Here is a 25,397-nt window from a genome sequence, read left to right as displayed (position 1 = left end):
TAACCATTTTAATATAATTATTTTATATTTCTCATTTTTTAAAAAATATCTTACATTGTTTTTAACTCCACTTTTAATAGTACACTTAACGTATTTTGTTGTGTTCTATATACTTTGTTTTCTTCTTTTCTTCTCTACTGGTCATTGACTGAAATTTTATATATATATGAAATAACACGCATCAGGATAAACACATGCACAGGTTCTCATGTTGTCCAAAGTCAAGTTCTTCTTTCATCTTCCTTCATGAGATCTTGCCCATCTTTCTTGCTTTTTTAGAAACGGCTATGAACATTGGTTATTCCTGCAACATGCTTACTGATGCCATGGATGAGATTTTCATAGTAGAGGGCCACACAAAAGCAGAAGTATGTGAAGAACTAAGGTAAAACTATTATAAAGCAATTATTGGGTTGTACTCAAAATATCTTATTTGTTTCTTCGTTCTCCTGTTCCTCACTAGAAAATCCTAAATGTTCAAGGTGGTGTCAGGTGTTACAATAACTTCAGCTGAAAAGGGAAAATGCATGTCGTCTTCATCTTTGGAGATCACTTGTAGCAGAGTAAGATTGTCCTCCTGACTGTGGAGGCCAATTCTGGATCCACACGTCCTTCCACAATGGGGCATAGGTTTCTGGGCAGGAGTTGATCACGGTGAGGGTTTGCCAATCGTGTCTTCCTCTTAGCTCATTTCTCCCTTTTGTCCTGAGTTTGAGCATCTTCACAGCCCATGACACCTTTGGTAAAGGCTGTTCTCCAACTGGAGCGCTTGCAGGCCAGTGTTTCCCAGTTGTCGGTGTTTATAGTACATTTTAAAGATTTGCCCTTTAAACCTCTTTTGCTGACCACCAGCATTACACTTCCATTTTTAAGTTCAGAATAGTTGCTTTGGAAGATAATAATCAAGCATCCGCACAACATGACCAATCCAATGAAGTTGATGTTGAAGAACCATTGCTTGATCATTGAATGTATCATGGCATGTATCCTTTATGGGGAGATATGCAGGCTTCAAACATTTTGAGAGCCTACACATTTCTCCATGTGCAAAATGCACAAATTCCTTGTTTGGAAAGAACAACATTGGTGGAAACTGGAAGTGTGAATCCATGTGTGTATTTAACTTTTGCCACGTGCTGTAGTATCTGAAACTACCCTCTCCTTGTGCCAGCAATTGCTGACTTGCTGGTTTCTGGAAAACAGACTTGGGCTTAAGTGGCCGTTGGTTGGGGCTACAAGCTAGAAAAGATTTTAGTTTTGCTTTTACTTTGATATACAATATATTGAGTTTCAATAGTTTAATGGTGGATTTTTCAAACTAATTCTATGATATTTGATGAAGTTGGCTATACCTGCAAAGGTTGAGGCTGTGGCCAACATTTTTTTATCATACCATATTTTTCTTTGTGTATGCCTTGAGAAAAAATGCTAGTGGAGTAGGACATCTGGGCAAGGTGTTTGTGCCCCTAATTGGTGTTCCACTTCCACTTTTGCCGGAAATGGGTTTCTGGTAACAGAGGAACTCAAACTCAATTTCTCATAATCATCCACAACAGTGTAAGAATAGCAGTGCTTGAGAAGTTCATATTCAAAAGGAGCCAGCTCCAATTCACCCTCAGTTCAATTGACAGTTTAGTTCACGATTCATTCCCATGATCCTTGGCATTTTGTCCCCTGCCGCCGCCTTTCAAATTTTAAGTATAAAATATACTTAAGAAGGTGGGTGGGTGGGACTCAACACATGCACACACAGAACCACAGTGTAAGGTGAACAGTTGTTTTGTTTGTTTTGCCTCAACTATTATAATCCTGAAGCATAAACAGCAGCATCACTTTTCAGACAAGTAAAAATGGTAAATGGAGTGGCCAAATCAAACACAGAGTTAAATACAATGCAATCTGTGTGTATGTGTGTATAACTGAATTAAAATTAAATTTGAATCAAAATCCCCAAAGTTCCACCATAAAAGAAACTTAATTCATGTTCAGTGTACCTGGAAATTACGGAAACTGCTTTCAGGTGCAACTGAGATATAATTGATTTGAATTAGTTAATCTGAATTAGTTCATTTCAAGCCCTGTGTTAGAGACATTGGAACAAACAGTGAATGTGCTCGTGGAGGATATAAGTAACATAAGACTCTAATGAGTGTAAATATTGTGGGATGTTGTTCATGAGTAAATCCATTGACAGGCAAGGCCTCCACCTGCCATTTGACACAAAACCCACCCCCTTCAGTAGATCTAGTCATGTCACTAGAGTGTTTACTTGCATGTATTCCTCTACTGTTTTTGCTTTGAGGACTTTGACCTTGACTAGAATCTTTTTTTTTTAAGTGAATTTGGGAGAAAGTGGTCTATCTAGATGTTTGCTAGCTCTTTCTCTCACCACAGTTCCTAGTGCTAAAAAGGCAGGCCATTTTTAAATTGAGCAAAGGTTTGTCTCTTCCACGATGGAGACTACTTTGACAAAAATATCAAGCAACTTTCTGGCTGTCTTCAAGAGTCTCCCGTGCAACTAAGTATCTGTTTGTTGTTTGGATTTGATATCCCGCTTTATCACTACCCTAAGGAGTCTCAAAGCGGCTAACAATCTCCTTTTCTCTTCCTCCCCCACAACAAACACTCTGTGAGGTGAGTGGGGCTGAGAGACTTCAGAGAAGTGTGAGTAGCCCAATGTCACCCAGCAGCTGCATGTGGAGGAGCAAGGAAGCGAACCCAGTTCACCAGATTACGAGTCCACTGCTCTTAACCACTACACCACACTGGCTATGTGTTTCATAGATGCTGTTTTTTCCCCCTTTTTTAAAGGAAAGCAAAAGATCTTATTTTGGGGCTCAGCAAGGACATTTCTGATGGACATGCTTATGATGAAAAGCTCCAAGAACCAACACAAAACTTGGAAGAAACTGTCGCTTCTGATTATGCCTTAGTAATAAATGGACATAGCCTTGTAAGTGAGTCGTTTCTGGACTTTTCCACTTTCTTTCCCGCTGCTAATAATCATGTGCTTTTGGTGTTCTAAGCATGACAGATTCCTCCCCGAACTCCAAAATTATTTCACAAGAAAGTTAAACACAAGGGCTGACTGAGCTGTAAGGACCAATTAGATATGACATCTTAACTTTTGGATGGCTTTGTAATGGAAATCAAATTAGTAACTTGGTGCAGCTTTTCCCCCTTTTTTTATTGGTCTTGATTAGAAATTGACCCACTGGTATTGTTTAAGTACTTCTATGAGGGGAATATCACAATCCATTGCAAATTACTTTTTTTTTAAAAAAAGCAACAGGCAGAGGCAAAAGGGCGCAAGGATGAATATATTCCTGATGTCTGCTATTTGAGAGCACAGACTGACCTGAAAGTCATTACTGTACCAAATTAATGTCATTAAGATGCCTCAAGTGGTTTCTCTAAATATCAGCTTTTACAGGGATACCAAAACACTTGGCTTTGATTAAGAAACCTGGTTCTTGTCATAACACAAGAAAAGCTTACTTTTATAGCTGTTCTTGTACGCTGGTAAGCTTCCAGATCTTAGAACAAATATCTGAAATGCTCTTCTGAATTGCAAAGACTATAAAAAGCTGCAGTTGAACTCTGAATGTAACTTGTTCTATAGGTGGGGGTGGGGACTTGCTGCAAGCACTTTGATCTTTTTTGCCCTCCCTTTTACACTTATAAAAGAAGCATCTCTTTAAGCACTTTGGAATAACAGAATTTGAGGAGAATGTCTCAACCCAATGAGAAGCACCAAAAAGAAGGAGTTATGACAAAGGCATGGGAGGTGGGAGCCCCAAATATAACTTACATTTCTGTATCCCAGATGTTGTTAGACTCCATCTCCCAGCAGCATAGCTGTCAACTTACAGATTTGAAAAGAAGGGACCAGCAGCCTTGAAAGTAAGGGACCAGCAGCCAAAATAAGGGATTTTAGTCAACCATTTAAAACGGACCAGATAATTTTGGAGAGCAGCGCCAGTTTTTAGCCCTTCGTTTCCAGAGGTTGCTGCTCAAGACACCAGCCGATGAAACACTGCAATTAAATAACTATAAGCAGCAACCACTTTTCGCGCAAAACGAAGTCCAAGCTACGAAGATGCTGCTGCACTTCTGTATCTTTTCTCTCGTGCTCCATCTGCAGCTCTCAATTCCATCAGGTGGGGCGGGAGGAGGGGGGGAAATAGTGCCCAAAGTAAACCAGCAGATTAGACCATCTATGCTAGTCTACCACTACAAATCTATGGGAGAAGCGCTAGTGGTCCTTCCCTTGTAGCCCTTGGAACACCTGCCTGCGCTTCCGCCTCCTCCTCTTCCTCCTCTCTCTGAACTGCTTTCTCTATGGTTGCCCTCGCTCTCCTCTCAAGGCTCCTCATCAATTCATAGACCATGCCAGGCTGCCCATCTCATCTGGGTCCTTTGGTGGTGCAGCTGCAGTACGTCCTAGCAAGTGCGGCGGCGTAGGGCAGAGGGGAGGCCCCAGGCAGAGACGCTCAGTTTGGCGGCCGCGAGGAGGATGGTGGCGGAAGGGCCCGAGGCTCCCGCCAGTCCCGGCGGGGAGGGGTTCCCGGGGACTGAGGCTGGTGAGAGGAGGCTGGAGGGGGGCGGGCCGGGCAGCCAAGCAACACACTTGGAGCCTCCCTCCTCCCTGGCCGGCGGGGAGGGAGGGAGAGGAGCTGCTTCCTTTGAAACCCGGGAAATTTAAGGGACATCCATCAATAAGGGACAGCAGCGGGACATGGCGCTGGGATAAGGGAGTTTCCCGCCAAATAAGGGACACTTGACAGCTATGCCCAGCAGCCCCAACCATCATGGCCAAAATCTGGAGGCCGTTACATTGGCTACCTCTGGTTTAGAATTTTGGTATTTGTTTGTGGTAGACAACTGAAGGCCAAACCACACCTGATGAAGGAAATTTGTATCTTAAGATCCTGTTTTGTTTTTAAATTAAAAAAAGATTTTTTTGGGGGGGGGTGTTATTTGCACATTCTCTCATGCAATTTCCACAATCTGAATCTGCCCCAAGCCTGCCTGTGCACGCCTTTTAAAAGTGAAAAGTGTACCACTGTAAGCAGATGGCAACATTAGCAGGATTTTAATAACACCTGTAACAAACACTATGGATAATATGGATGGATACAACATATGGATTATGAAATAATATGCAATTGAAAAGGTTGACAATAGGAAGTCTGGAGATTCAGAGAAATCTCTAAATATGGATATGTATTTGGTATTGTTATAACTTTATACTTGAAAAATCAAATAAAAAGTATTTCCAAAAAATAAAAATAAAAGTGAAAAGTGTGTACAATACACAACAGCCTCCTACATCAGGTGTGGCTTGGCCGGTTGCTACCAATATTTTGCTACTTGAAGAAGAACATTGGCTTGAAACATGTGTAGGTTGGCTATTTTTCAAACCAAACAGAGTTGTCATTTTTCTCCTCTGTGTGTGTGTGTTTCTAATGGCCACTTACTTGGTCAGGAGGTGGGTGGCAGTTGTGGCACAGTGCAGCAGTTGCTCACAAACCCAGGAGGCGAAATGACTTCACCGTGGTGACTTTGCCTCCCTAGCCGGCCACCAAACTGAAGTTTGAATTTGCCCTATCAGGGACAAGCAGGGTGCGTGTGGACTAGAGTGGAGAAGTCTTCGCTGTGTGCGTGTGTTTTAACATTGTGTTTTGTTGTCATCTTTTCCATGGATATGCTCAGTATCTATCTTCATTTGCTTAGAAGATTTATTGTAATGTTCACTTTGAGAATGTCCTATTGCGATGGATGTGTGCCTGTTAGAGGCTTATATCTCCCCCAAGAGACTCAGTGGTTTAGACCACAGCACCACCCGTGTCCCAGAAGGTCGGCGGTTGAAATCCCCGCAACAGGGTGAGCTCCCGTTGCTCTGTCCCAGCTCCTGCCAACCTAGCACTTTGAAAGCACACCAGTGTAAGTAGATAAATAGGTACCGCTGTGGTTGAAAGGTAAACGCCCGTTTTCATGCACTCTGGTTTCTGCCACGGTCCTCCGTGAGCCAGAAGCGGTTTAGTCATGCTGGCCACATGACCCGGAAAACTGTGTGTGGACAAACGCCGGCTCCCTCGGCCTGAAAGCGAGATGAGCGCCACAGCCCCATAGTCGCCTTTGACTGGACTTAACCGTCCAGGTCCTTTGCCTTTTTATATCTCCCCCACATAGCCCCAGCAATATATAGCAAAAAAACCCAAAGCAGCAGAAAAATTATGGGACGGAGTGTCATCAAACCCGTGCTGGATTACGCAATAAGCAGCCAAAGCATGTGCTTAGAGCACCAGCAAAACAGGGGCACTCTATCTATCTATATCTATCATCTATCTATCTATCATCTATCTATCTATCTATCTATCTATCTATCTATCTATCTATCTCTATCTATCTATCTATCTATCTATATCTATCTATCTATCTATCTATCTATCTATCATCTATCTATCTATCTATCTATCTATATCTATCATCTATCTATCTATCTTATTTACATTTGGTATTTCAAAAAAATCAAAATCAAATAGTCATCATGGAAAAAATCAGAACTTCCTTTCACTGCACTGCACACTCTTACCCCATTTTCCTGTGTTCATTTTATACCATATTGGCCCGAATATAAGCTGCACCTGAATATAAGCCGCACCTTTAAAATTCCGGGGGCGGGGGGGGGAGAGAAAAAAAGACAATACCTGAATATAAGCCGCTCCCTTAAAATTCTGCAGGCACTCACACCTGTTCTGTTTTACCATATGTCTGTTTCAGCAGCGATATGGTAAAAGCCAATTTTTGTAAGGTCGCAAATTTAACTTCTCATAGTCAGAATTTGAAAAAAAAAAGGGAGGCTTATATTCAGGCCAATACGGCAATTTATCCCTTTGTGAACCTGGCGACCTCCTACTAACGTAGATCAAAATAATGTAAGGAAATCAGCCCCTGCCATGTGTTGTATTTTATTTTTATTCGTTTGAATTTTAGGGTTTAGTATTTTGAATTATGCATGTGAGAGACGCCATAATCTTTTCAGTGTGCGGGGCCTCTAAAGATCTTAATCTGGCCCAGCAACAAACCCATCATTTCTGTGTCTGCACATATTGGCAGCCAAGGACTTTGACCAGAAGCAGCGAAATGTTTTCTGCAATGACTGTACATCATACATTTCTTCTTGCTATATATTACCATGGAAATATGTGGGGCAGATGCAGGTCAATGATGATGATGATGATGTCGGATAATAATAATAATAAATGGTGTGGCAGCACTCATTGGGGTCTTGATTTGCAGCTGTTTCATGGGTAACCCTTTCTTTTCGCAGGCTTATGCACTTGAGGCTGATCTGGAAAATGAGTTCGTGGAAGCTGCATGTGCTTGTAAAACTGTGATCTGCTGCAGAGTCACTCCCTTGCAGAAAGCGCAAGTTGTGGAGCTGGTTAAAAAGCACAAGAAAGCCATCACCTTGGCCATAGGCGATGGAGCCAACGATATTGGCATGATAAAAAGTAAGATGATAGTCTGTATCCTGGCTGGGAATGGTGAGAAAGTTCAGCTATTTATCACAACAAACTTCTTAAGTATCCCCTCATGTGAAGAATAGTGAAACTCTAGGGGAGAAAATCCCTTCTGCTTTGCTTTCGAAGGGAGGGATGCTAAGCACAGGAGGACTTGGGTCAATATGCATCCATTAGGGATGCGGGTGGCGCTGTGGTCTAAACCGCTGAGCCTCTTGGGCTTGCCGATCAGAAGGCCAGGGGTTTGAATCCCTGTGATGGAGTGAGCTCCTGTTGCTCTGTCCCAGCTCCTGCCAGCCTAGCAGTTCAAAAGCACACCAGCGCAAGTAGATAAATAGGTACTGCTGCAGCGGGAAGGTAAACAGCGTTTCCGTATGCTTGGGTTTTTGTCACGGTATTCTGTTGCTCCAGAAGCCATGTAGTCATGCTGGCCACATGACTTGGAAAGCTGTCTGTGGACAAATGCAGGCTCCCTCAGCCTGAAAAGTAAGATGAACGCCACAACCTCATAGTCGCCTTTGACTGGACTTAACCATCCAGGGGTCCTTTACCTTTACCTATTAGGCCCTAGAACTCACTTCCAAGTAAATGCATTTGGGATTGGTGTGTCAGGTGTTAGAGAAGATATGGCAGATTGAGATGCATATTGTGTAGGGAATGAAGGAAGCAGTGGTGCATGTTTTTAGTTTGCTAGAGTTGACAATTTTTTATTTTTATTTTTTTTTGCCTAAAGTGGATTTGCCTAAAGTGCATTTTAATGGGGTTTGCCAACTGAGACATTCTGACGAAACCAAATATGAATAGCCATTTTGTGCAAGTAAAGGTATCAAACAGCCAAATAAAGGGCTCATTTGTAGGACACCCTCAGGATTATTTCCTGTTCATTATTATATGTTTGGTTGGATGTATAGGATTTGGGATTGTGTCCATTCAGAATGTCGCTCCATGTCAAATGAGTCTTATATATCTGGGAAGTTAACACCTCAAGGAGAAGACTAAGAACCTCTGAAATCTAAATTTCGGCGTGGATTTGAATGGAGAGGTTGCCACAGAGTATTCTTCTTCTACGTGATCTTTCCTTTGAATTATCTGCCCTGTCAGAATGCTCAGAAAGAGATTCTTTAAATTCTTGGGCGTCTAAAACAACATTGGCAAGAACTAAAGGAATGTTAGTGAACTATAGGACTTCAAACATTACAAATATGACCTCTAGCCTCTTGAGTATCATCTAGTTGTACACAGGCAATCCAAATTAAACGGGATTAATGTTCCAGTTGGTGAAGTATTCCAAAGTATAATGAGGTACTGTAATGGCTTTAGGGGTTGCTCGTGCGTAAGTTGCCGCCGCTCTGGGCTAGGTTGCCTGGTTAAACCGTTTCTGTCTGGACAGCCATTCACTCCGTGGCTGTTCAGTCACTAGCAGAATCCGTCAGTGGGCGTTTCTTGAACCTCTTCCAGCAAAGAAGTTCTTTGACGCCAAGTCGCCGCCTACTCTCCCTGCGCGGAAGTCTTCTGCGCAGGGTGGGTGTGGGCAGCGGAGGACCCGTGCTCTCCCCGCTGGTCTCCGGCGAGGAGTCCTGGAGCCTCCTCTCTGCTTCCCCCATCGACCCCCCTCTATCCCTGGTGTTACGCTGATTTTCTTCCCCAGCCGGAGAGCTGCCTCTCTCCCTGCTTGGCCCTTCTCCAGCATCGCTGTGGAGCCTTGCCTCCTCCTCTAGTTCCGATGGCAGTTCCCTGACATGTACCATGGGAAGTAATCATCATTAGAATAACCCCTAATATGCAGCACTGATAATGCTCCTGAAATATGGTTTGTTCTCTTGCTAAAAAAGAGAACATCACTTTGCAGTTTTTTTTAAGCAAGCCCTCAGGAAAACCCATAGGCGATTTACTACAAAATTTGTCCCAATATACACATTTGTGTGCAGTTTTTGCAAAGCAATTTTCCTTATGGCATTTTGTACGTTATTTTCGCTAAAAACGTGCATTTTTATGTGCACCTTTCTCAGTGCATACATTTCCATGCACATTACTTGGCTAGAAAATTGCATAGCAAAATTCAGAGAAGTGCAAATTTTGGATGTCAGTGTTTCAGTCCATGTATTGTTTCAGAAAGGGCAAATTAGGGAGTTTCACCTTTAAATGTGAACTGAATAGGATTTATCCTCCTTCCCTAAGTGGGTATAAGATTGCAGGCTTGCAATATTCCGCTTTGCTGCTGGTACAAAGATAGGAACATAGAAAGCTGTATTATACTTATCCAGACTGCTAGCTCAGTGTTGATTCCTAAACTGCCTGGCAACTGTTCTTCATGGTTTCAGATAGGAAGTCTTTGCTCTACCCCACCTGGAGGTAAGGATGGTAGGAGCTGTCAGTTTCTCGTTTTTCTGATCTTAAATTCAGCTCTCCACATTTTTGTAGCAATCTTTTTTCTTATTTCAGGATCCTCATGAAGATTCATAATCACAGTAGCATGAATTTCTCCTAAGAAACATATTTTTGCATGCATATTCGAATTAATATCCACCTTTTTGCAAGCAATTTCTCCTAATAAAATGCATTTTTGATGAGTTATCTTCCCTAATATATTCATTTTTATTCACTCTTCCTTCTAATATGTGCATTTTTTGTAAACAATGGTTGAGTGGCTAAACAAAAATGAGAGTGAATTCTGAAGGATAGCGGTGTTTCGGTTTGCAAGGATGAATTTGGTAGGCTCACGTGTAAATTGAAACTGAGTTACATTTCTCCCCCTCCTCAGGAAAAGCAGATGCTGGTCCACCCCCTGAGATATGTTCAGTGGCCGCTGTTTAGCTTCTCGTTTTTTGTTATTTAAAAAAAATAAATTGATTTTTTAACCAAAAAAGGTGCCAGCCTAAGATAAAAAAAAGAAAGAAAACAGAATTGACTATTTAAGACGTCACAGCCTGGAAGGACAAAAGTAGAAAGATACAGCATATTTGGGTTTTTTTATTGCTACACATTTTCATTTATTTCCCTGTTGGTTGTTTGCAGGTGCCCATATAGGTGTCGGCATCAGCGGCCAGGAAGGCAGTCAGGCAATTCTGAACAGTGATTATTCTTTTGCTCAGTTCAGATACCTTCAAAGACTCTTGCTTGTTCATGGCAGGTGGTCATACTTCCGGATGTGCAAGTTCTTGTGTTACTTCTTCTACAAAAACGTTGCCTTCACTCTGGTCCATTTCTGGTTTGGCTTCTTCTGTGGCTTTTCAGCCCAGGTAGGTTCTCAGTGCTTAGCTTCACAAAGCAGGAAACAAAACGTTTCCTCCTATGTGTTTAATAGCACTAGTTTCTTAAAGCCTGTTTTTGGTTTTTTAGTAGATGACAGAAAACAAACACACTTAATTGTTCAGATGCTTCGTTGAAACTCAGATAACATTGTAATGTCAAGATAAATAATTCTGCATGCGTTGACACCCCCCTGCAATCAATCAGTAGCTGAACTGGGTTCCATACAAAAACAAATGAACTGAAAAAGCCTCAAAAACTCAAACTAAATAGCAAAAACAAAAGTGCCAAACTTAATCTGTTCTGGAAGTCCGTTTGACTTCCGAAATGTTCGAAAACCAAGGCACAGCTTCTGATTGGTGCAGGAAACAATAGCTGACAGCTGCATCAGACATTCAGCATCTGAAAAATGTTCCAAAACTTGAACACTTAATTCCGGGTTTTCGGCATTTGGGAACCAAGGCGTTTGAGTACCAAGGCATTTGAGAACCAAGTTACCACTGTAATAGTAATGATCTGAGTCTGCTTGTTGCTCAGACTAGGAACATAGGAAGCTGCCTTAGCCTATCTCAGTGTTGCCTACACAGGCTGGCAGCAGTTCTCATACAGGGGTCTCCTAGCTTTACCTAGAGATGCTGGGAGCATACTTGTCAAACTACAATCCTCTGGTTCACTGAAGAAGCTATGATGAGTTGTTGTTGTTGTTTAGTCGTTTAGTCGTGTCAGACTCTTCGTGACCCCATAGACCAGAGCACGCCAGGCACTCCTGTCTTCCACTGCCTCCCGCAGTTTGGTCAAACTCATGCTGGTAGCTTTGAGAACACTATCCAACCATCTCGTCCTCTGCCGTCCCCTTCTCCTTGTGCCCTCCATCTTTCCCAACATCAGGGTCTTTTCCAAGGAGTCTTCTCTTCTCATGAGGTGGCCAAAGTATTGGAGCCTCAGCTTCAGGATCTGTCTTTCCAGTGAGCACTCAGGGCTGATTTCCTTCAGAATGGAGAGGTTTGATCTTCTTGCAGTCCATGGGACTCTCAAGAGTCTCCTCCAGCACCATAATTCAAAAGCATCAATTCTTCTTTAGCCTTCTTTATGGTCCAGCTCTCACTTCCATACATCACTATATGATGAGTTAAAACCAGTCAAAAACTAGTATACATGTGTAGTGTCAACATACTCCTGCCTGCCTCCTATGCTCTTAAACTTAATGAGCGTTTATCAGTTGCCTGGTCCCATACACTTGTCTGCATCTTCAGAAAGTAAGGTCTCAAGTCAATTACAAGTATTTTGTCTCCTAGCTTTATTTATCTTATTTACGACAATATGCCATTGTCAAAGAGGGCTTCAAGGAAAAGTTTCCTTAACAAAATGTGGAAACAATTATCCTGTCCATGAATATGTTTTTAATTTAATTTAATTGCAATAAAGCCAAACCGTATAAAAACTCATGGTGAAAAGCTTATTTTATTTTATTTTATTTATTTTAATAGCATGGGAGTTCTTGTCTACTCTCAGAGGTTTGTGATAACCTTCTAGATTCTGATTATCTGCGAAATAGTCATTTACCCCACCCAGTGTTATTCCCCAAAGCCATTGGTTAATGCAGTGGCTGGCTAATGTTTCAGAAAGAATACTTGCTGTTCAACTCTGTTCATTTCTCCAGTGCATTTTTTTGCTAATTGTCCAAATGGGAAACAGATGATTAGGGCACTTCCCATTTATATTGAAATGCTGCTTCTTATGTGTTTATAAATCCCCTTACAACTTCAGGAATGTAAAAGATATGAGTAACTGTGACTTTTACAAGACCGGTTCCTAGGAGGTCCGTCTCGCAGAATGGAATGTCTAAAGTAGAGAATATCACAAATTGCGATTTGTACAACTTTATCCGCTAGGCTCCCTGCTTACCGAAATGCTAAGAAGACCTAGGTATAAGTCATAGAATAGAATCATAGAATCATAGAGTTGGAAGAGACCACAAGGGCCATCGAGTCCAACCCCCTGCCAAGCAGGAAACACCGTCAGAGCACTCCTGACATATGGTTGTCAAGCCTCTGCTTAAAGACCTCCAAAGAAGGAGACTCCACCACACTCCCTGGCAGCAAATTCCACAGTCGAACAGCTCTTACTGTCAGGAAGTTCTTCCTAATGTTTAGGTGGAATCTTCTTTCTTGTAGTTTGGATCCATTGCTCCGTGTCCACTTCTCTGGAGCAGCAGAAAACAACCTTTCTCCCTCCTCTATGTGACATCCTTTTATATATTTGAACATGGCTATCATATCACCCCTTAACCTCCTCTTCTCCAGGCTAAACATGCCCAGCTCCCTTAGCCGTTCCTCATAAGGCATCGTTTCCAGGCCTTTGACCATTTTGGTTGCCCTCCTCTGGACACGTTCCAGTTTGTCAGTGTCCTTCTTGAACTGTGGTGCCCAGAACTGGACACAGTACTCCAGGTGAGGTCCTACCAGAGCAGAATACAGTGGCACTATTACTTCCCTTGATCTAAATGCTATACTCCTATTGATGCAGCCCAGAATTGCATTGGCTTTTTTAGCTGCTGCTTCACACTGTTGGCTCATGTCAAGTTTGTGGTCAACCAAGACTCCTAGATCCTTTTCACATGTACTGCTCTCAAGCCAGGTGTCACCCATCTTGTATTTGTGCCTCTCATTTTTTTTTTGCCCAAGTGCAATACTTTACATTTCTCCCTGTTAAAATTCATCTTGTTTGTTTTGGCCCAGTTCTCTAATCTGTCAAGGTTGTTTTGAAGTGTGATCCTGTCCTCTGGGGTGTTAGCCACGTCTATGCTGAACTTTGTAGGAGAACTCAAAGCCTGGGGATCTGGGCTCCCTTCTGCTTCTGTGCCTACAAGAAAAAGAATAAAATATGAAAGGGGCAGTACTATTTATTTATTTGAAAGGTGACATCTCTGATCATACTTTTAACTTTCTATTTGTGTTATCTTTTCAGACTGTTTATGACCAGTGGTTTATCACCCTCTTCAACATTGTATATACTTCTCTGCCTGTACTAGCGATGGGATTGTTTGATCAGGTACACATTTTGGCATATTCTAGATTAATCTGCCTTCAGCACAGACCATCCAGCAACTTCTCTGCCCAGGAATATATATAGCAATCCCTCCGGAAGGGCAAGAAGCCCGATTTGATTTGAATCTGGAGTCAACACTCAGGTGTTACAGTCCCAGTTTATGCCTAACCTTAAGAGCTGAGATTACAAACTAAGACAACAATCTGCTGTGGTGGAAAGCTTCAGATATTAAGGATACAGCATGCAGCCAGTTTGTTAAAGGTGTCTGGGATCCAGAGGAACAGAAGGTTCTTGGCACCTGCCAACTGCAAGTCTAACTGCAAGAATTCGTGCCTCATGAGATCTGTGTAGCACAGACTCCCTTTCCTTTCAGTTATGAAATCAGTTGTGCTCCCCTAAATCTGTCTCTGCTGATGGCAACTGCTTTGGGAAGCATAGATTCCATCCCTCACTCTTTATTCCAGCTCATAGGAACAGGGATTGAATCCCCCCCCCCAAAAAAACCTCTGGCTTTATATACACTATTTTCACAATGGGTCCCGCGTGATTGGTTGATTCTGCTCTCCTCCTGGAGCCTGATTGGGCTGTTCCTGCAGGCCAATTGGATGCAACATTCTAGGATCCTCCCTGCCGATTGTTCTAGTGATAGGCTGATTCACTTCCTCTTGTGGCCTGATTGGGTTGCTCCTGCAGGCCAATCAGGTTGCTGCCTTCTAGGATCCTACTAGTGTATTGTTCTAGGACCCAGGCTCAGTACATAACGCACACATTTAATGTCATCTCTAGTTTGACCATTGGATGTGCACATTGATATTAAAAAGAGTATGCTGAGATGGCTAAAATGATGGGAAAAATCAGGAGACAGGATGATAAAAACTTTAACAAGGACTGGGGAGGGGATGTAATTTATTTGAGGGAACACTGTAAACAGTTAAAAACATTAGCAGGATTGAAATAACACCTGCAGTGTGAAAAGAACTATGGCTATAAATAGAATTTTATGGACAAATAGAGGTTGATATGATATGCAGTTGAAAATGGTTATTAGCAGACTCCACAGAGGGGAGGAAAGAAGTCCGAGAATTCGGAGAATTCTACACTTTTTTTGTTCTATTATATGTGTGAATGTAAAATTAAATTGTAAATCCAATAAAAAATTATAGCTAGATGATAGGTAGACAGACAGACAGACAGACAGATATTAAAAAGAGTAAATAAAAAGGTATTGGGGTTTGCTTCTGGGGTCATACTGAAAATGAAAGTCCTTTTGCCTCTGATATGCCCATCCTTTAAACTGAATTTAACAACAACAACAACAACGACAATAATTTATTATTTGTACCCCGCCCATCTAGCTGGGTTTCCCCAGCCACTCTGGGCGGCTTCCACAAGGACCAAAAATACACTAAAATATCACGCATTAAAAACTTCCCTGAACAGATGTCTTCTGAATGTCAGGTAGTTGTTTATCTCTTTGACATCTGGTAGGAGGGCGTTCCACAGGGCGGGCGCCACGACCGAGAAGGCCCTCTGCCTGGTTTTCTGTAGCTTTGCTTCTCTCAATGAGGGAACTGCCAGAAGGCCCTCGGCGCTGGACCTCAGCGTCCAGGCAGAACGATGGGGGTGGAGACACTCCTTTATCGTTGGACGTCATGATGCTGTTAAAACTCAAGTCGATGCATATTTTGCAGGATGTGAATGAGCAGAGCTGCCTCCGTTTTCCAAAGCTGTATGAACCTGGGCAATTAAATCTCCTGTTCAACAAGCGCAGATTTTTCATCTGCATAGCACATGGAATCTACACGTCGGTTGTTCTTTTCTTCATCCCCTATGGTGCTTTCTATGATGCAGTTGGAGAAGATGGGAACCATATTGCCGACTACCAGTCTTTCGCAGTCACAGTCGCAACCTCCTTGATCATAGTGGTCAGTGTTCAGGTAAAAAGAAAAAAGGCTGATAATCATTTAATTATTGAGACTCCCCCTCCCTCCAAATTTGTATGCGGTATTACAGTACTGAGATAAGTATGTACGGCTGATGTCCTCTAATAACCTTATGTGTTAATACTGTTACCCCCATGCCTAAATGCATACTATTTCTTTTGCAGATTGCACTCGATACCAGCTATTGGACAGGAATTAATCACTTCTTCATCTGGGGTAGCATCGCTGTGTATTTTGCCATTTTGTTTGCGATGCACAGTGATGGCATTTTTTATTTATTTCCCAACCACTTCCCTTTCGTAGGTGAGTAAAGAAGCACTGAGTGGGGGGGGGGGAAATGCTCATGCAGGTAACCATATAAAGGTAAAAGGTAAAGGACTCCTGGATGGTTAAGTCCAGTCAAAGGTGACTATGGGGTTGCAGTGCTCATCTTGCTTTCAGGCTAAGGGAGCCAGCGTTTGTCCACAGACAGCTTTCTGGGTCATGTGGCCAGCAGGAATAAACTGCTTCTGGCGCTACAGAACACTGTGACGGAAACCAGAGGGCATGGAAATGCTGTTTACCTTCCCGCCACAGTGGTACCTATTTATCTACTTGCACTGGCATGCTTTCGAACCGTTAGGTTGGCAGGATCTGGGACAAAGCAACAGGAGCTCACTCTGTCACGGGGATGCGAACCGCCGACCTTCTGATCGACAAGCCCAAGAGGCTCAGTGGTTTAGTCTCTATCATATCATTGGATGTTGGCACCGGTTTGTTTAAATAAATAAATAAATTCCTGGGCTTGTATTTTGGCATGTCCCCGAGGAAAGATAATTTTTCCAGCACTGAGAGGCAGCCACTGAGGAGGCTTCTCCAAAGGCCCAGTAAGACTGCATACAGTGCGGTCAGGACCACATGCTGTTGGAGAATGTCATTCACCCGAAAGCTTTATTGCAAAAGGCACTGCCAGGAATCGCTAAGCCCCAGATGGACTAGGCTGATGTTAGAGGATGACTCTGTTGCTTCACAAAGTAGCTCTGGTAGCCAAAAGTGAGCAACAGGAAGCAAAGATGCTTCCCTTAAAATGAGGATGCCTGGAACCGTCTCCTACCATTTGAAGCCTTGAGATAAACAAGTTTATGTCACTGAGAACAGCTGGGGCTTGCTGGACACCCTCCAGAATAGGGATACCTGTCATTATCTAAACCTTGGACCAAGCTCCCTTAAACAACTTCCAGTCCATCTTTGCTTATGCGTTCTGCCTTTCCCCTCAGACTTTGATCACTGAGGAGGCTAGGAAGTGTGTATCTACCACATCCCAACACAAATATAAATAGGCTGATGGGTCCAAACATGTGTCCAAACGCTTTATTTTCATTGTGCGCTGAAACCATGGTAAAGAGAGGTTACTGTTGGATGGCGTACCCAGTTCTGTCAAACGGGGGTGCGGGAGGGCCAAAGCCAAGGTGAGGCAGGGCAAGAGAGATGGGGAAGTGAGGGGCAACAGAAGCAAAGGTGGACCCAGAGGTGAGTGCAGTGCCAGGGAATGCAATGCCAGAATCTATAGGAGCCAACTCCTAGGGGCTGTGGACGCTTCGGCAGCCACAATAAAATATTTGAGGGGGCCAGGCCCCCCCAAGTTGTTGGCCATTCCCATTCAAATGGTGTATGTGTAAAGGTAAAGGGACCCCTGACCATTAGGTCCATTCGTGACCGACTCTGGAGTTGCGGCTCTCATCTCACTTTATTGGCCGAGGGAGCCGACATACAGCTTCCAGATCATGTGGCCAGCATGACTAAGCCGCTTCTCGCGAACCAGAGCAGCGCACAGAAACGCCGTTTACCTTCCCGCCGGAGCAATACCTATTTATCTACTTGCACTTTCACGTGCTTTTGAACTGCTAGGTTGGCAGGAGCAGGGACCGAGCAACGGGAGCTCACCCCGTCGTGGGGATTCAAACCGCCAAATTTCTGATCGGCAAGTCCTAGGCTCTGTGGTTTAACCCACAGCGCCACCCGCGTCGCGTGTTATATTACAATATTTAATTCAAGTTGGCACCTCTGCCAGAGTCCCAGTGGCCACACCTGCCCTTTGCATTTAAAGCAATACAGTCGTACCTTGGAAGTCAAACGGAATCCATTCCGGAAGTCCGTTCGACTTCCAAAACATTTGGAAACCAAAGTGTGGCTTCTGATTGACTGCAGGAAGCTCCTGCAGCCAATCAGAAGCCCCGTCGGATGTTTGGGTTTCAAAGAACGTTTGCAAACTGGAACACTCACTTCCAGGTTTGCGGCTTTCAGAAGCTGAAATGTCCGAGTACCAAGGCGTTCAGGATCCAAGGTATGACTGTATTTTATCATTTTAAACAGTTATGGCTTCCCTCAAAGAATCCCAGAATCGTAGTTACTTCAGGGTACTAAGAGTTGTTATTAAGTCAAAAAAAAAACCCCAGAGTTCCCTTTGAAGAGGGATTGACTCTTAAACCACTCAGGGAATTTATTTCTGTGAGATAGACCTCTTAAGAGAGAATTTAAGAGACAATTCTAAGCCCGGTAATATCCGCACCATAAATTCCCAGGATTCCTTGGAGGAAGCTTTGAGAGGTAAACTGGCAAAAACACCACCACCACCCCAATATAATTTTGTAGCCCTCTTCTATGTGTCTTCATAAGTTTTAAAAGAAACACAGAGAAAATCTGCCCGTTCCTACAGAAATGGAACTGGCAGTGAGTAATTGCAAGCAAGCTGATGAGCAGAGTGTACATCATTTTCCCTGTCCTACATATTTCTCAGTGCCAACTCTAAATCTATATTATCCTCTGGAATATGTGTGGTATTTTGTATGATGTCACATCTTTAGATGTTGCCAAAACATGTTCTTTTATTCTCTCTCTCTCTCTCTCTCTCTCTCTCTCTCTCTCTCTCTCTCTGCATTTTTGTATAGCTCGTGTAATCTAAGCACTTCAGAATTAGAATCATGTGTTAACCTAAGGAATTAAAGATTGCTTAGCATGTCCCATTGTCCCACAACTGCAAGGTATCACCACCCAACTGGTATTCCTACCAAAATATTTCTTTCTTCTGTACTGATGCAGGAAACGCTTGGAACTCCTTGGCGCAGATAAACGTTTGGCTCATCATTCTCTTGACCACTGTGGCTTCCGTTGCGCCTGTGATAGCGTTTCGTTTTCTGAAGGTGGATTTGAACCCAACATTGAGTGATCAGGTATGCCACAGCAGTGAAACATTTAAAGCAATTCCAGTCCCTTTTATGTACACCTTTTGGGTTCAAGTTGGCAGATGTTGCATTAAATAATCACATAGTACTTTTTTTTTTTAAGTCCCAAACCATTTTTAACCAGAAAAACTTTTCCAGGAAGATTAGGAAAAGTGCTTTGTGACATCATAGATGCCCAGTCCCTTTTGCTTCAAACGGGGAGAACTTGCCCCTTTTGAGTTTGGTGCCCAAGAGAAGATTGCTTTCATATCAACAGTGTGGTGGACGTATTTTCCAGCATGGAGTGGTTCCCACTTTATGCACGTCCAAGCTCTCCCTTTAATGTCAGTCTGGGGATGTTCCTAAAATAGTTTTGAGAACCCTGATTATATTACAGTGGTGATTTTATGTGTGCACCAGGTCCTCTATTGCGTATTATTTTGGAGCATACAGAACATATATAACAGAGTGGTGAAAATGCTGCAGAGAATACGCCAACGGCTTTAATAAAAATATCCTTTCGCATTTCAAAAGTGTTGTGAAAGCAGTGTATTTGGGGAAAGGAATCCTTGCAGTAGCGGCAACAACATGCATTTAAATTTAGGGATTGTGGTTTGGCAAAGGTGTGGCCGAAATCAGAAGTTGTGCTTCCTAGGCCTTCCCTCAAACAACAGGGTGCCGGCCTTTTCACTGGAAACTGATCTGTCAAGGATTTGCCAATATAATTCAGATCTGAAAACTAGCCAGTGTTTACAAAAGGAAGATTATTTTCCATATCAATGTAAACTGTTTCCCCCCGTCCTTCCTAAAGGTACAGGTTTTGAACAGGGCTCAGAAGAAACAGAGCCCCTTACCGATCCAGATTCACCAAACGCACAGAGCTAGCTCGCGGAGATCGGCTTACGCCTTTTCTCACCAAGAAGGCTTTGGGGAACTTATAACATCTGGAAAGAATATGCGTGTCAATAATATACATTCAGTATTTGGGATAGGAAAAACGATGCAGAATAGCTGGATTGAGAACTTGCGGAAGAGAACATCGGAGTGTGAAATTCAGCTGAGAAAGACCTCCAAGACTATAAATCATTGAGTATGTGGAACAAAAGAGTGTGCTATTGTTGCATAGAATATTTACACTCTATTTATCTACTTGCATTGGCGTGCTTTCAAACGGCTAGATCGACAGGAGCTGGGACAGAACAACAGGAGCTCACTCCGTCACGGGGATTCGAACCACTGACCTTCTGATCAGCAAGCCCAAGAGGCTCAGCACCAGCATCCCATTTGAAGTTGGGACCTTCTGCTGGCAAGGAAGGCGGTGTGCTACTGACCTAATACTTTGGTGTGGTTTTTTCCAGAAGGTTGGTGGGGATATGAGAGAGGTATATGGGGATCTACACCCATATTCCTATTACTTCTGATTACTAGATATTGCAAGTTTTCATTATGCTTCAAAAACCTGCCAAATCTATTCCACCACAAGATGCACATACATTTTCCTTCTTCCGCTGTAGCATCTGCTTATCTGTACCACATTCAACTTGCTTTAAAACAACCTTCTGTCTCTGACCCTTGACTGTAATCCCACAAACAAGCTACACCACTGATTGAAGGCAGTGAATGTCCTGTGTGAGTGTCTGGAGGCGGTTGGAGGATGGATGGCGGCTAACAAATTGAGGTTTAATCCTGACAATACAGAGGTACTGTTTTTGGGGGACAGGGGGTGAGCAGATGTGGAGGACTCCCTGGTCCTGAATGGGGTAACTGTGCCCCTAAAGGACCAGGTGTGCAGCCTGGGAGTCATTTTGGACTCACAGCGGTCCATGGAGGCCAGGTCAGTACTGTGTCCAGGGCGGCTGTCTACCAGCTCCATCTGGTATGCAGGCTGAGACCCTATCTGCCCGCAGACTGTCTTGCCAGAGTGGTGCAAGTTCTAGTTATCTCTCGCTTGGACTACTGCAATGCTCTCTACGTGGGGCTACCTTTGAAGGTGACCCGGAAACTACAACTAATCCAGAATGCGGCAGCTAGACTGGTCACTGGGAGTGGCCACCAAGACCATATATCACAGGTACCGAAAGACCTACATTGGCTCCCTGTACATTTCTGAGCACAATTCAAAGTGTTGGTGCTGACCTTTAAAGCCCTAAATGGCCTTGGTCCAGTATACCTGAAGGATCGTCTCCACCCCCATCGTTCAGCCCAGACACTGAGGTCCAGCTCCGAGGGCCTTCTGGCGGTTCCCTCATTGCGAGAAGTGAGGTTACAGGGAACCAGGCAGAGGGCCATCTTGGTAGTGGCACCCACCCTGTGGAACGCCCTCCCATCAGATGTCAAGGAAATAAACAACTACATGACTTCTAGAAGACTTCTGAAGGCAACCCTGTTTAGGGAAGTTTTTAACGTTTGATGTTTTATCGTGTTTTTAATATTGTGTTGGGAGCTGGCCAGAGTGGCTGGGGAAACCCAGCCAATTGAGCACGGTATAATATATTATTATTATTATTATTATTATTATTATTATTATTATTATTATTATTATATCCGATTTGTCTCCACTGAAACAGGCAGAATTTACTGCCTTTAGGAAATTCGGGAAGCTGCATTATGCCTGGTCAGCCTCTATTTTTCCATCTAGCCTAGTGATGTCTGTTCTGAGTGACAGCAGTTCTCCGAAGAAAGGTTTTACTTTCTGAGCCTGCTACCTGGCACTTAAATCTGGAGAACAGTGGGATTGAACCCGGGCTCTTCTACAGACATAAATATACATAATTTTATTTGTATGCTGCCTTTCCACAGTTCAAAAAATGCTCATGCTTTGACTCTGTTCTAAACACATTTATCTATGAAGAATTTGTATATGTTGTTATATTTCTACTGCAGTCATGTATATACTCAATATTTTCTACAAATAAATTATTTTAAATATACAAGCAATCTATGTATGTTTCTTTTGGTGTTCTTCTTTGTCTCCAGTGCCCCCTTCCCTACCCTATAAAAAACATTGTTCAGAATCATGGTTTGCGTGACCCACTAAGGAAGATAAAATAAAATTTCAATAATTAATTGCACATTTATTGAGCATCCACTTAAATATTACACAGTTGATGAACATGACCCAGTGATGCCAGCTTCTCAAAGTCCTGATAGTCTGTTACACATCCCATGGCCCATTCCACCCCCTGCCTTTTAGCACCCCCCCAAGGTAATCCTAGTGCCCCCAGGGAACCACTGATTTAATGGCTCTCTAACTGCTCTAAAAAGGGACGCGGGTGGCGCTGTGGGTTAAACCACAGAGCCTAGGGCTTGCCGATCAGAAGGTCAATGGTTCGAATCCCCGCGAAGGGGTGAGCTCCCGTTGCTCGGTCCCTGCTCCTCCCAACCTAGCAGTTCAAAAGCACGTCAAAGTGCAAGTAGATAAATAGGTACCGCTCCGGCAGGAAGGTAAACGGTGTTTCTGTGCGCTGCTCTGGTTCGCCAGAAGCGGCTTAGTCATGCTGGCCACATGATCTGGAAGCTGTACGCCGGCTCCCTCGGCCAATAAAGCGAGATGAGTGCCGCAACCCCAGAGTCGGCCACGACTGGACCTAATGTTCAGGGGTCCCTTTACCTTTTCCTCTGATGAGGTCAAATAGGAAACACCAGCTAGAGTCTAACAACATCTGGAGAGCCACAGGTAAGAAGGCATCGTTTTCCATTCCTCTTCTTTCTTCTTTGGCAATCACTCATGGCTGAGTAAGATTGTCTTCCACAAAAAGGGTTTTAGCAGTGAGTCTGTAAGAGACTTGTGGAGGCCAATTCTGGATCCACACATCTTTCCACAGTGGGGACATAGGTTTCCGGGTGAAGGTTGCCAAATGTGCTTTCTTCTTAGCACGTTTCTCCCTTTCGTCCTGAGTTTGAGCATCTTCAAAGCCTATGACAATTGGAGCGCTCGCATGCAAGTGTTTCCCAGTTGTCGGTGTTTATACTACGTTTCCAGCAGGTGTTTGTACTTGTCCTATACGTTTTTGCCAGCTTATTAGGCGTCTGTGCTTATATTTTCTAAGTTTACTAGTTATCACTTAAAACAACATAACTGGCACTTTCACAAGATTATGTTGTGTGGACATCTTTTACAAGCTTCCTGACAATGTTTTTTCTCCCAAGCTCCTTATGGGGATTTTTACTCCATTTCAAAACTTCTAAGAGGACCATTTTCCATTTTAACTTCCGAAGATTATCAAACAGCCAATCATCCCTGCCTAGTTTGCCATTCTATACGGATTGGTGCTAAGCCCCTCTCTAAATTCAAACATCAAGAAGACAGGAGGATGCTATTTATCTGCCAACGGGGAGTTGAAATTAACTGAAGCATTTGTGATCTTATCCCATGTAGATTATAGCCAAAGATCCTCCTGGACCTTTGAAGTCTGGCTAAACTTTAGGCTCCAGCACTTCTGTTTTCCATATTTAAAGACGTGCAAATAATCTTGCCAGATAAATAACTCCTGAAAGACTGATCAGGGAACAATTTGAACTGCCCAAGCTTACCTTAAAAGCCCTATGTGGCTTGGTCCTGAAGAACTTGAAGGCTCACTTGCCTCCATATCAGCCCATCTGAAGACCCTTTGGAGACCCTCCTCCAGCTGCTACTGCCAGCTAAGACACACAGGTGGTGACAGAGACCATGACCTTCTCAGTGGTGGCACCTCATTTGTGGAACACTCTCCCCAGAAGGATTTGCCTGGCACCAACGTTGTGGCCTTTTCAGAACCAGGCAACCCCACATCTTTCTTTTTATTTCGCCAAGCCTTTTGATAGCCTTCCTCCATATGAATTTCTTTTTTTTTTATTCCATTTGTATTTATTGTGTTGTTTTAGTTATGTTTCTTCCCTCCCTAGGGGAATTGCTGCAGTGCATGTCTGTAACTGATTTCTTTCGTGCATTATGATTGTCCTTCCGATATCATGAAATTGGTCAAATTCTTCTTCTGTGAACAATTATATTAATGGTTTTGAGTGTGCACCATCTCTGTAGTTTGGGAAAGCCGAGAGTTGTTAAAGATTCATTTAACAAGGCAAGGAAGGCGTGTTTCACTGGATAGCACAGTTGGCTAGAGCATGGTGCTGATAATACCAAGGTTGAAGGTTTGATCCCCATATGGGACAGCTGCATATTCCTGCATTGCAGGGGGCTGGACTAGATGATCATCAGGGTCCCTTCCAACTTGATTGTATGATTCTCTCTTCTTGGGGAAGAGTCGTAGCTCAATGGTAGAGCATCTGTTCTGCATTGTGATAAGTCCCAGCTTCCATCCAGACATCTCTAGGTAGGGCTGAGAGAGACCCCATTGTCTGGTTTTTTACATGAGTAGAATGCGTGCTTTTATTTAAAATGCATCTCTGGGTTATTTGTGGGGCATAGGAATTGGTTCATATAGTTTTTCAAAATATAGTCCGGCCCCCCACAAGGTCTGAGGGACAGTGGACTGGTCCCCTGCTGAAAAAGTTTGCTGACCCCTGGGCTAGCATCCATGTTACATTACGGAATAAATGTTGTGAAAGTGTTCAGCTGGAACCTGGGCGAGATTCATAAACGACTTCACAGTCAACTCATCAAAGCGAGTTAAAAGGATGCAAGTTGCCAGGTTGAAACCTGTTGAGGACACTCTATGCAGGCTGGCGGTACAGCGTGTTACTACTTACGCAATTAAATCCCACGATGCAAGGAAAGCCAACCAATAATTGCATTGCTGAACATCCCAGAGACAAAATAACCACAACTTCAAGAAGAGCATCGCAAATGCTTTTTGTTCTTTAGCCTTTTGTTCACTGATGTTTTGAATGTACCTGGAAAGGTTTCACCATATTAAGATACATTTTGATCACTATACACTGGTACCTCGGGTTAAGTACTTAATTCATTCCGGAGGTCCGTACTTAACCTGAAACTGTTCTTAACCTGAAGCACCACTTTAGCTAATGGGACCTCCTGCTGCTGCAGCGCCGCTGGAGCACAATTTCTGTTCTCATCCTGAAGCAAAGTTCTTAACCTGTAGCACTATTTCTGGGTTAGCGGAGTCTGTAACTTGAAGCGTATGTAACCTGAAGCGTATGTAACCCAAGGTACCACTGTATTTTATTATAGTCTCTTATGTAAATATAATGACTGCTCCCCACATCAAATGGGGGGCGCCTTTGCGTGGTTGCGCGCAGCCCCCGGATCCCAGTGCGGCTCCTGGTATTATGGGCTGGCTCCGCCCTCCCCAGGCTGGATACCTGGAGGTCTCTGCCTACCTTAGCCAATCGCCCAATCCCGCCTGGGGAGGCATTGCCAGGGGATTGGCCAGGTAAGGCGAGGGACCATCCCTCCCACACAACAGAAGGTGAATCTTACCTGCAAAGCGGCAGTCGGCTCCAGAGCTTCTCTCACCCTCCCCTCCCTC

The 25,397-nt window shown here is 43.5% G+C and overlaps 1 protein-coding gene across 1 annotated transcript in view; it reads left to right on the top strand.

Moving 5' to 3' along the window:
- ATP8B4 (ATPase phospholipid transporting 8B4 (putative)) overlaps positions 1 to 20,238 on the top strand; it is a 117,508-nt gene extending 97,270 nt beyond the window's left edge. Inside the window, exons 21-29 of the mRNA XM_083586279.1 lie at positions 280 to 385; positions 2,812 to 2,953; positions 7,337 to 7,520; positions 10,545 to 10,768; positions 13,746 to 13,829; positions 15,518 to 15,763; positions 15,934 to 16,072; positions 18,848 to 18,978; positions 19,781 to 20,238. Coding sequence (XP_083442405.1) covers positions 280 to 385; positions 2,812 to 2,953; positions 7,337 to 7,520; positions 10,545 to 10,768; positions 13,746 to 13,829; positions 15,518 to 15,763; positions 15,934 to 16,072; positions 18,848 to 18,978; positions 19,781 to 20,059 — 1,535 coding nt within the window. The 3' untranslated portion in view covers positions 20,060 to 20,238. The remainder of the gene's footprint in view (positions 1 to 279; positions 386 to 2,811; positions 2,954 to 7,336; positions 7,521 to 10,544; positions 10,769 to 13,745; positions 13,830 to 15,517; positions 15,764 to 15,933; positions 16,073 to 18,847; positions 18,979 to 19,780) is intronic.
- Positions 20,239 to 25,397: the final 5,159 nt, after the last annotated feature.

Source organism: Podarcis filfolensis (genome assembly GCF_964270895.1).
Source record: "Podarcis filfolensis genome assembly, chromosome: 14".
NCBI classification, from domain to species: Eukaryota; Metazoa; Chordata; class Lepidosauria; order Squamata; family Lacertidae; genus Podarcis; species Podarcis filfolensis.
Note: the sequence above shows the minus strand (reverse complement) of the source record. Positions and strands in the feature narration are given on the sequence as shown.